This window comes from Fulmarus glacialis, unplaced genomic scaffold (assembly GCF_000690835.1).
Source record: "Fulmarus glacialis isolate BGI_N327 unplaced genomic scaffold, ASM69083v1 scaffold748, whole genome shotgun sequence".
Taxonomy (NCBI): Eukaryota; Metazoa; Chordata; class Aves; order Procellariiformes; family Procellariidae; genus Fulmarus; species Fulmarus glacialis.
The window spans coordinates 12490-24945 of record NW_009227357.1 but is presented as its reverse complement, the minus strand read 5'-3'; the positions used below and the strand labels follow the sequence as shown (position 1 = coordinate 24945).

The following is a 12456-nucleotide window of genomic DNA, read 5'->3' as shown; positions in this document are numbered from 1 at the left end:
ATAATAAATAATATAATTTCTGTTATTTGATGTTTGCATTTTTTTAATGGGTTGAGGGGATTATGCTAATTGTGCCCCATTATTAACAAGCATGGTAAATGAAATTTTCTCAGTGCAGTTTCCAAATAAAGCAGCATTTCATTAATCCAAAAATTTGTTTAGAAATAATATTCTTTTAAAAGTCTCCCATACTTCTCAACACATATGTATCAGCACGTGCCATTTCTGCATGAGGAGGTTTTTGTCGTTTCTATGCTGTTTTGTATTGCTGAATTTGTGATGGTACATCGATGCGTTGCTATATGCCAGGTGGTGACTGGTAACTAAAAGAATCAGAAGATAGATATCTAATGACAGCTTATAGTTACAAGAATTGGCAAAATCACTTTTTCAGAAAAGTACATGCCAAACCATTTCCTTACAATCATGTGAGGAACTGTGTGATCTAAATCATATTAAACCACTGGATCTTTGTTCTAGAAAATAGTTATCAATGTAGTATTACGTAGTAACATTTTCAAGCTTTTCTCTCCCATTCGAGGCTGGGAATACTTTTTCGGTTGAACTGAGTATTAACAGACTTTCTGTCATGTAAAAACATGTCTATTTAGTATTTCATTACATTCTTAACATCATGATGGTTGAAAGATGGAGACGACAATCCGGTAGAAAATCCTGCAGCATATTTTAAGGAGAGTCTACACAAGAGCTAGTGCTAAGTCAGCAAATATATGTAATTTTAAGACATTATTAATTAAGAGTAAACGAAAACTATGCAGACTAGGTTATATATAGTAGTTTATATTCAGGGAGTGGGCTGGCTTAAGTTTTCAAGAATGACTTGTCTAATTCAGATGTAAGAAGAAATAACAGAATTGCTCACAGCAGGGTGAAATTAAACCAAACTTTTGATACATTTCCTGATACACTTGTGTGCATTACATTTTATCACCTATCCAAAAAAAAGAGAAAAACAATATCGTAATGGTTCATTTCATTTCAAATGGTTCCCTGCTAAGGTTTTGATATTGCCCTTTGAGGGATGTTATAAGAAATGGAGCCTCAGATGTGATTAGATCTTTGGAAAAAATGTGCATTTCTTCCCAGTGGATGATCCCCAGTTGACTAGCAAAATTTATATAGAAAATAGGATCCAGCTGAGCTCTGATCACTTTATCCTGTGTTATGCTTCAGTGCAACTAGTCCTAGGAATGCTTTTAGAGAAGAACTTGTATGTGTTCTCTGAAAGACACAGGCAGCTGAAAACACAGGAGACATGATTTTTATATATAAATGGAGTCCCTTAATACCCTATTTCTTCTTTTGTTTCTTATTTGGAGCCTCGTTACTGTTATTTCTAGCATTTTAGTTACGCTAAGTGGTTGGCTGGAGAGGCGTTCCCCCCACAGGGTGTATATCAGCGCTGTTTTGTCCGAGCGCTGTCCCTAAGTATTCAGCGTATTTCAGCTTTCTGTCTGGCCCTCAGCACAGACCCTGAGAACAACTTAGCGCCTTCAGTGTAGGTATTCACACAACTTAGCTGTGAGGAAGTAAAAGTTAGGCTTAATGACCTCACTAACATCACTTAAGCCTTGGTGATTAGCAACATCATTCACAGCTGCAGTTGGAGGGAAGAGGGCTGGGCAATCTCACCGCTACCTTATATTACAAGGCAGAGAGTAAGGGTACACTAACATGGAAACTCCCGTTCTGTTTTGCAAACTTTTTTCTTTAGTGTTTTCTCTTCCCCGCCTATCCCTGCCCCAGCTAAGAGAAGCCGGCATCTAACCTGCCCAGCATGTACGAAGCCTGTGGCAGGGCAGTGTCTTGACTGCACGTTTGTCAGCTGTGGGGACAGTTGCCTCCTAACCCGCCGTGTCCCTCTCCTCAAATAGACCTGGGTTTGCAGTTTTATCCAAAGGTGGCAATCAATGGAAACAGCACAAAATATTGATACTCTTTTTTTTTTTTTCCTCATAAGCAAACCTGCTGATTATATCAGTTAGAGAAATTTAGGGTGACTTTTAAGAAAGGGGTTGGCACAAAGAACTGGGACGTACTTAGCAGTGATGTGTCTATAGGGGCATCCTTTGCTAGGCCAAAATCTGCTAGCACTTCCCTCCTGTTCTGTTGTGATGGAGTAGGAGTGCTTTGTACAGGACTGGCCTGTTGTGTGTTTTGGGTATGCAAAGCATTTTGTGCATCACCCACCTCAACAACAGTGGCCAAAGATAACATATAATCTCATCAGCCTTAAATCGCCCCTTATGTTGCACAGGGAAAGGTTCATTAGATCTTGAATCCAAGTCTCATGGCATGTAATTGTTCCCTCCAAAATCTTTTGTCCTATCTACGTTTACCTGGGAGGGAGTAAAGCAGATGGAGCCAAGCTCTTCTCAGTGGTACCCAGTGACAGAACAAAAGGCAAATTGGGCACAAATTGAAGTACAGGAAATTCTTTTTGAATGTAAGAAAAAACTTTTCCATTGTGAGGGTGGTCAGGCACAGAAACAGGTTGCTCAGAGAGGTTGTGGAGTCCCCATCCTTGGAGATATTCAAAACTCAGCTGAACATGGCTGTGAGCAACCTGCTCTCGCTGACCCTGCTCAGAGCAGGGGGATTGGATCAGACGATCTCCAGAGATCCCAGTGACTGGCGGTGGTTTTGTTATGATACAAAATTTTAGCCATTCCATTATTTTGTGACTGCCATTTAAATACATTTAATGAAAAGTTCTTGTAGCTTCTTCAGATTTATAAAATGTATTACATTGTGCATGTATGCATGTGGGTACGTACTGATGTTTGATATATTTGGTGACAAACTAATACACATGGCTGGAGGTGATGTGACCGTGACAGCCCAAGAATAACACTTCGGAGTCATGATAATTATTTCCATGAAGACATCAGCTCAGTGCTCAGCAGCAATAAAGAGAAAAATTATTAGGAGGAGAGTAAAGAATAAAGCAGAGGAGATCGCTGGGCAGCTAGGTATTCCTGTGGTGCTCCCAGGACTTGAATCCTGTCTGCAGGTCTGGTCCTCATCTCTCTGAGAGGATACTGGACAGGGTTCAGGAAGGAATGACAAAGAGATAATTTAGGGAAACATAGCAGGGGTCTACAAAATCATGCATGACACTGGAAGAGTGGGTGGGTAGAGCCTGATTATTCACGCTTTCTGCTGGTATCAGAACTTTTGGCCATCAGATACAGTCAGTAAGACACTATTTCAGAGCAAACATAAGATGATGGATCTTCATGTAGTGGGTGAGAGACACATGGAACTCCTTGTCAGAGGATGTGAGAGAGATTAGGAGGTTTACGTGGGGGACTGGGCAAGTACTTTAAAGAGAAGTCGAGGCATTTCTTAATAGACAAACCACCTTAGGCTCAGGAGATCTGCTGAGATACAAATGGTTGGAGGCTGGGAAAGTGACAGCAGGAGGGTCTTGCCCTGTGCTGATTCTTCCATAGGTGTCTGCATGTAAAGCAAGATATTAGAGTAGGGGAGCCCTTGGTGTGAGTCAATGCAGCCTGATGAATTGTGCCTTTGCTCAGCTTTTTAGAGGCATACCCTCTGGAGCTTTGCAGTGCTGGATAGTATTGCAGTAATTGCACAGCTGGATAGTAGCTCCATTTCAGTGTTAAAATCCCATGTAGCTTTTGAAAGGTTGGGCTTTCTCTAGTTTCTGTATCAGATTACAAATTACAAAGAGAGAACCAGTTGAATCCCTCCCTTGCATAATTTGAGTCTTTTTTTTTTGTGAATGTAAGCACTTTTTAGATCAAGTGTCACAACTTTACCTTAAAGCCAAAAAGGGTTATACTGATGCCTCATCATTTCTTCTGGCATGTTATGAAAGAAGAAAGTGCGCCATTAGTGAAGAAAATGGTAGTTGAGCCTCCCGGCATTGGCTCACGGGGAGTTCAAACAGCAAAGTGCGGCCCTTCATGGCCACAGGGAGCAAACTGTAGAACTCAGTGCTAAAAAAATCTGCATAAATAACATTTGCTTCAGAGCATGTATTTATAAAGATATTTTTTAAAGTTAAAGTTACCGTTGTATTGGTTCTAAACCATGTTTTACTGTTGTGCTTTGAAAGTGTCAAGTTGTGGAATGAACTCTACTGTCATGACAGAAATAGTCTTCAAGTATAGTAAGTACCTCTGAGAAAAAAAACATTTCTTGATTAAGACATTGGTTTTGAACTCCAGCGGTCCGGCTAATCCCCAGCTCTGCCAGGGAGTTGCTGTAAAACCTACAGAATGATTTCTAACTCAGTATTGAGCATCGAGACTTCTTAACTTTGGTGTAGTGTCCACTTCTCTTCACTGGCTGTCTGGGGAACAGCTAATCGGCAGCCTGGGTCACTCATGGCTCTCTTGCCAAGTTAGACATACAAAATGTGGTCTAAATATGGTCATCAGCATCTCTCTTCCCTGTTTTGGAACAAAACAAGTGATGCTTTTTCCTTCCCATCATTTGTCTTCCAACCTTTTAAGGTTCCTTGGACAAGAACTGCCTTTTACTCTGTTTCTTCATTGGCTGATATATGGGTATACGCACCCATCATAAATCATGCAATATGTGTCATTATAGTGTAAATGAGGGAGGTCTAGTTAGAAATAAATCTGTCCAAGCTAACTTTGACATAGTAGGTGGGACATTTTAAAGACGTAAAAAAGCACCTACAGTTCCAGCAGGAAAAGGATGTGCTGATGCCAGAATAAGGGAGGGAGAATGATTTCCAGCTGGTAAGCACACAGCTAGAGAAAGAGAAGGAGCTGAGTACTTTTTAGGAAGCAAATGCAGGGTAGGAGGGAAAGCAGGGTGTACAGAGACTTTCTTCAAAGAAAGGAGGACTATTCTGCAGGTCCAGAACGACTGGAAGTTTCACTGCTGACCTGTGTAATGATCAGTTGATTTCCTTATTTATTCCCCTCTGCTTAAATAAAGTAAAATCCTGCAAAAGAAAATGTTGAAGAGAAGGATGATCACTGTTTATTCACCTAGCTTAGAAAAATGAAGAGACCAGTGGCCTTTCTATTTCCCTTAAATAAATATAAACAGTAATTTCTTTTATATAATTTTGACTTTCTGGGTTTTTACGAGCTTTTATTTTTTTTAGTAGCTCTGTGAATGGTAGGCTCTAATTAGTCTTTCAGATGATTGATCAGGAGGGAAGGAAATGGTGGTGAAAAAATGGGAGAATTAAACTCCATGAGGTTTAATGGACTAAAAATCATGGAAGTTCAAGCTGGTCAAAAAGCTTGTCTCTTTGTATCAGCAAAACATGTATGTTTCAGGGGAATTCCAAGGCTTATGATGTAATCATTTTGGAACCTTTAGGTCATCAACATTACCTCATCCTTGTTTTCTTTCCTCCCCTTTTAATCTGATGGAGGATATTTGTAGCACTGACTCTTCAAGAGAAGAGAAGTGACAATTCCTTAACTTCAGAAACTTTGGCCATTAATAAGCTGCAGGTCAAACTAAAATATTGGACATTTCAGTTTTATGCCATCTTGTTGCTCATCATGGTTTTATAGCGCTTAACTGGCAAAGACTTAGAATCCTAAAGACTTCTTCCTAAATGCCTTTTCTTTTTACAAGGCACTGAGGAACTACTTATGACAGCATTTCCAAATATACAGAGCTTGAAAACAAGTCAGATTAGTGGACCTCAAATCCTTTTAAATGCTGTTGGCAGTTTTAAGAAAGCTGACTTAATTTTTTATTTTTTTAAAAATTATTGCAAGGTGCTGAGGAGCTATTCATGACACGGAAGGTGCTCCAGACCACTCTGCATTTTGCATAAAACTAGGCAGACTTTTTCAGCCCTTCAGAAATTGAAGGGCTTGCAAGTGTCCATGTGGTGAAAGATGGAACTGAGATTTGTGTCTCAGTGAATGCAGAAGTGCTACAGGTAATTACGGAAACATGATTGCAAAATATCCAAATGCATGAGTGTCACTATGGATAGACCTTTTGGTAGACAGCTAGGCTTCTGGACCACAATGTTCTGTACTTTATAACTGATGAGGCTATTCTGTTCTCCCATTCTCTGGTTGCTTTATAATCACATTTCTGTTTATTCTTATGAACTTTGATTTGAAAAATAATCCATAAAACTGACATAAAAAATCCTTATCCCATAAAAAGCAGTTACCATCAGTTTTATAGTGTTCTTAACTGAGTTGATTGCATGCAATTCCACTTGGTTTTATTAGAGGTTCAGAGTAGTCTGAAGCTGCTGGGTAAAAGGTGGTTGGGATAAACAAAACAGTAGTATCTCAGACTTCAGTTATATACTGCTATGGCCTCATAGGTACAGACCCATCAAACTCTGAAAGGGCAGGAATTTGATTTTTCAAGACCCTTGGAATTCAGCAGAGTGACTTTGCTGTTATTTTCTGTAAAGTATTTTGTAACAAGAAGGGACAAGCAAAGAAGAACCACAAGACCTGACTTTTAAAGTCAAACCTGACACAACTGCAGTGTGTGATTTTCGGCATCATCTTTGAAGTGCTAAAACAGTAAGAGCTTCAGGGACGTGACAGCTTCGAAAAACAAGGCCAGTCTCCCTGTGCCATAGCGTCTCTGTCTACAGAATGTGAATAATAATGTGTTTTAATTCACAGGAACCTTCTATAAAAATTATTTTTCTATGCTTTGAGAGCCCCAGATATTAAAATATTATCAATTTCCCTTTGTCTCTCTTTCCACCTCTCTAATAGTATATCCTGGAAAAAAGGAAACTTGACTGTGTAATCAGTTTGAACGGACTTCAGACCGTACGCCCACTCTTGCTCACATTTTTCTGGCATTACTCTTGACTCACCATACTGAGCACAACCCCATTCTGCTTGAGAACAACAATGACATGCATCTAAATATTTCAAAGGGAAAATTTCCCTTGAAATGCATCCTTCTGTCCTTGCAAATTGGTAACTGGTTTGTCATAACAGGTATTACAAAGATGTTAGTGGGCATTTATACTGAGATTCCAGTAGCTGACTTGTGAGTATGTTGAGCTGGGATGGGGGAGGAGGAACAAAGAGTGGAAAAGAGGGAAGAAGGATTAAATGAGAGACAGGGAAGGGAGGTATATATAAGAGGACAGATTAAATCTCTAAAGCTTTCAATGGCAAACTTTCTCCTCTTCTTTATAGTCCTCAATCTTCCCGATTTAGGAGGACAGGCATAAGATTGTGTTATTACATCCAGCCCCTAGTCATCACAGGTAACTGTGCTACACATTTAGCTAAACATATATGATCCCGGTGAGACTGCCTAAATTTAATTGAGGACGTCTCACTGACCAAGGATTTAGAAGGAAGTGTATGCTCAAAATGAAAGCAAGGAGGAAGTGGAGACACTCAGCGTGTTGAAGAAATAAGTTTGAACATAAGACATGACTGTGCAACCATTCCTAATGTCTGTGAGAACTTCGTTCTGTGGGTAGACTTATGGGAGAGTCAGTGAGACGATGTCTGCAGTGTCACACTCAGCAGAGTGACAGAACAATCAATGGCATAACTGATCTCAGAACAATGTAAAAAATCATTAGGAGACTAGCTAGTACAGACTTAAACTAATGCAAATTGCATGGATAGAATGAGGGACAGAGAAGATAATTGCAGATTTTCAGAAGTAAGCCTTTTAAAACTTGGTTAAGTAAATGTTATTCATGTTTTGTTAACAAACCAGACCAACGCCTTAGACAAAAGCATCACATTTTAGGTTCTAAATTATAGGAAGTGATGGAAAAGACTCAATTTTGGGAGATGTGTCTCTAAAATGATACAAGTAATGATTAAGATTGTCTGTGACTTGGTTTGGTTCTATTGATCAACTAGTGCTTGCAAATCAAATAATGTAAAAATGTTCTAATTATTAGTTTCATCAGTTCTCAAGTCTTTCATTTGTTGTTGTAGCATGGATTAGAAGAAAAACTTAATTTTTTGAAAAAATTCCCCCCCTTGGAAGATACCATTGTGATTTTTTCTTGCAAATTGAAAAACCTTCTCTTGTCAAGCATTAGGCTTCTGATACTTGCTTTTGTAAGAGCACCAAAAGTACCTGTGTTCTGTCAGTAGCTGCCAAAGCTCATGTCACCTCCCTCATCATCTTGCTGGATAGTCCTTAAAGGCAATAGCGTCATTTGCACCAGTGTGACTTTTGTACTGTGCACACGTATGTGTAATATGAGAATATCATAGACCTGAAGGGTGAAGCATGTGCATAATGGTCCTATGGGACAAATTAATCCTAAAGGCTTCTGTTCAGTGTGCCATTTCTCTTAAGAGGATTTACAGGACGTGGAGGCTACATGTGCTGGAGGAAGTTGTAGGATGTATTTGAGATGAGGTGGAAAGCTACCATATAGCGTAAGTGTTACCATGGAAAAATGAGTAAAGTCATATGGTGGAAAGAAAATACATCTGCCTGGGAAATTTGCCATAGCGTGGGGAAGAAAATAAAAGTTGACTTTAACTAAAACAAGATCCAGTGGGGAAGCTGTTTAGGCCAATTTCAGATGCCATAACTTGGCTGCTTTCACTCCAGTACTGGCCAGCCCTGTCACATTACTATTCAAAATATTTTCAAGATTGCGGCTTGTTGAATTGAGTCCTGGAGTGCAGCCAGGTGGCCTGGATCAATGGGAAAGGGCAGCAGCACAAGAAAAAGAGTCACGGAGTAGGGGATAGAGATGGAATATGGCTCTCTGCCTGGGTGCCATCCAGCTCGGGCAGAACAATGGAGTGGGACATATCCGTGCCCTCGCCGAGATATGTTTTTCTCTCCCAGAGAGTAACTGGCCCTTTGCAAGGTCTGCCAAACCAGCCTCACTCACTTACATGTATTGTGGTGTTGTGCAGTATTGAACTGAAGAAGAGCATGTCCCCCCATGCTTTGCATTGCTGTTGCACCTGGTTATAGGCCATAAAAAATAAATAAATCAGACCACCCCAAAGACAAATCCTTAATCATGGTGATTCGCACCATGGTCAGAACCCTCAAGTCATGGAAGGAAGTTGTCCTGGTTTCGGCTGGGATGGAGTTGATTTTCTTCCTATTAACTGGTATAGTGCTGTGTTTTGGATGTAGTATGAGAATAGTGTTGATAACACACTGATGTTTTAGTTGTTGCTAAGTAATGTTTACGCTAGTCAAGGACTTTTCATCTTCCCGTGCCCTGCCAGGTGCACAGGGGGCTGAGAGGGAGCATGGCCAGGACGGCGGGCCCAGCTGGCCAATGGGCTATTCCATACCATATGACGTCATGCTCAGCGTATAAGGCTGGGTGAAGAAGAAGGTGGGGGGGAGCGTTCGGAGTGATGGCGTTTGTCTTCCCAAGTAACCGTTACGCGTGATGGAGCCCTGCTTTCCTGGAGATGGCTGAACACCTGCCTGCCGATGGGAAGTAGGGAATGAATTCCTTGTTTTGCTTTGCTTGCGTGCGCGGCTTTTGCTTTCCCTATTAAACTGTCTTTATCTCAACCCGCGAGTTTTCTCACTTTTACCCTTCTGATTCTCTCCCCCATCCCACCCGGGGGGGGATGAGCGAGCGGCTGCATGGCCGGCTGGGGTTAAACCACGACAGAAGTGCTATCGTTCAGTGTTTGCCATTTAAAACTCCCTTTCGTTCCTCCACCAGGCACACACAAAGGCTGTTGTTCATACGAAACCTTTTTATAAAGGGTTCCTAGAAATGCACCAGTAGCTTGAGTTGTGTTGTGAGATTCCTGAGGTAGGGGTGGAATTTAATGTCCTCGCTCTGATACATGCACAGTTGGATATTTTGCACCAGTAAAAGCTTCCTGAAGCCTTTCAGTTCTTGTCCAATGGCTTTTGAAGATCTTATCGTATCAGCTTTAAGGATGACAGGGCATGCCCGCGTATTGCCATGTACGAGAGGACCGAGAAAAAAGCAAATCTCTGCATCTTCCTAAAAATTCAGGAAGAGGTCAAGAAGTCGCTGTAATGGCAAGCTTTTTGTCAAGACAATGAGCAGGCTGTTCCCTGAAAGATGCTCGCTGAGTTTCACTTCCATCTTTACAGCATTGCATTTATTGTTGTTGGCCACATCCAGTCTCTGTCCTGGTTAGGTACAGGAAAAGCTAAGTTACATTTTGAAGATGTGTAAGAATTTTGGAGGTATAAGTGCTTATTTCTTTCAAAATTGAATCTGAAGAGGTGTAGAAATAAAGGAATGAAGATGCTAAGTATCAGCCCTTGTTTCTTCACTGGCAGATCCTGGTATCTTCTCCGAGATGTTTGCAATACATCTTAGCCAGATGAAAGACTAGATCAGACCACCTGAGAAAATTGACCTTTAAAGCTGAGCCCTTGACAAGAGAGTTTTTCTTCTGAATTTATTATGCTTTCTTCAAAGTATTATAACTTTATGAAGTATGGGTTGGTTTTTGTTTTTTTTTTTTTCCCCCATTTTAGAGGCTACATGTCAGAATTGTATCCAAATTAATGGAGTTTAGTTATGATGACATAACAGTACATAAAACTGAATGTTAAGAAAGCTATCATATACTAACCCATAAGAAGTAAGAAAGCTGCTATGGTTCCGTTTTGGAGCTAGGAGATTCAGATTTTTTTCTCCACTGTTTTTCTGTCCCTTAATTTCCTTATCTGTAAACCCGGTGTTAGAGGGTATTTTGAGATACATAGGGGAGGAAAGACTACACTTATCCTCAGGTTCAGTTCCCAGAATGGAAAAGATAGCTAGTTTAGGGAAACCCATAGTACAGCTACTACACACAACACAGGCTACAAACTGTGGTTTAGCAGAGGAAGGATAAAACCTGTAGCTGAAGACTTCAAGCCACAGTTATAAGGTATTGCAGGAAGAGTGAGGAGGTGGGAAGGCCATCGCCAGTGTTCTAGGTTTCTGTGCCACTGGAGGACTGGTTGAATAAAAGTTGCAGGTGATGGAAGGAAGGAAGGAAACAGAGCATGTCCCATGCTGTGGAGAGCAACAGGGTGTGCTAAGGGGATTTGGCCAGGGTGGGAAATTCCCTTCTATCTCTGAATCTGGGTATCAAGTGAACTTTGAGGAGGTTCCAATCTTCTAGGAACGGAGAGATCGATACTGATAGAAGCTCCTACAGATCCCACTTATGTATTGCGTCTAACCACCTCTAGAGGAAGGCATCAGAGAAAGGCAGCTACACAAACCACAACCACCCCTTCACTTGGGGGTCGGTGAAGCTAAGTTACAAAAAACCTACCTACTGCAGATCATCCTATAATGCAGTTTTTTAGATATATAATAGTGAACAAAATCCAGTCTTCCAACCATCCTTGAAAATACCAATTTAGCAGTTACCCAAGGACTCGTATTGCAATTTAATTTAGATTAATTAATTAATCTATGTTTGTTTAGACTACTGTGATGCTTGAGTGACTGGTGAATTCTTAGTTAGCTCCTTCTTTCTATTTAGACTAAGCTCTTCAAGGCAGGGACTGTTTATGGCTGTCTGTGTATGGTACCCAGAAGACCTGTATGCAGACCTCAGAAACTTGTAAGCACTACTAGAATTCAATATTGGATGAAAAAAAAGGCATTTTAAAATATAATTTAAAAGATTTATAAGAAATAGTGATTTCTAGTCTTAGCAGCAGTTTTGTATAAATATATAGATTTTATTCCCTATACACTTAGCTTTGTCCTCTGGTAAATATTGCTGGAGAAGAGAATTCACTGATATTACTGCTTGCTTACTTGTGGCCTGAACTTATAATGCAGAGTCACAGTCTGGGTTTGTTTTTTTTTTTTTCTTTTCTTCTTTTTTTTCTTTGTCCTGACAGAAAGATTTCGGGATTTACTGCTTCTACATTCAAATCAAGATACAGAGATTCTGCCCATCTTTCAGCAGAGACGCTATCCCAAGTAAGTAAGATTGTCTTCTTGGGAGAAATAAAATCTTTATCTATTTGCAGCAAGGGAGAGTGAAGCATTTATAGCACTGTACATGCTTTTGGTGCGAAGCCCTAAGGCAGAGCTGTCGGGGGGCCACGCTCGCACTGAGCTTTGCAGTCTTTCAGCGGTGTCGGGGAGAAGCAGACGCGCTTTGCAAGCGTGCCCAGCTGTCAGTGGGGAGGTGGTGGGGGAGTGCAGATGCGAAGTTGCCTGGATCAGTGTCTGGTGGAGCTTTGTTTCACTTGACACTATGTTGGCGTAGGCAGATGTTTTGTCAGGCTAATCCCCACTCTTCTCTTGTGGGATTCCATCATTTATGGTGACAGATTCCCTTGGATTTTAACAGGCTCCCCTCTGGAAGCCTGCAAGCACTAGAAAACTTCTCTTTTTTTGCCCTTTTTAGGGATGCATGTACAGGCAAACCAAAAGAGTAGTGTTGTGTGTTTAGGAGGTCTTGCATGTATTGAGTATCCTGGACAAAACCTCTTCTTCTCCCAAGTGACATACCTGAA

General features: G+C 40.7%; 1 protein-coding gene across 1 annotated transcript in view; it reads left to right on the top strand.

Moving 5' to 3' along the window:
• The window catches only part of NOX4 (NADPH oxidase 4), a 70615-nt gene extending 58697 nt beyond the window's left edge, over window positions 1–11918 (top strand). Inside the window, exon 12 of the mRNA XM_009583104.1 lies at window positions 11833–11918. Within this exon, the coding sequence (XP_009581399.1) occupies window positions 11833–11918 (86 nt within the window). The remainder of the gene's footprint in view (window positions 1–11832) is intronic.
• The last annotated feature ends 538 nt before the right edge of the window (window positions 11919–12456 follow it).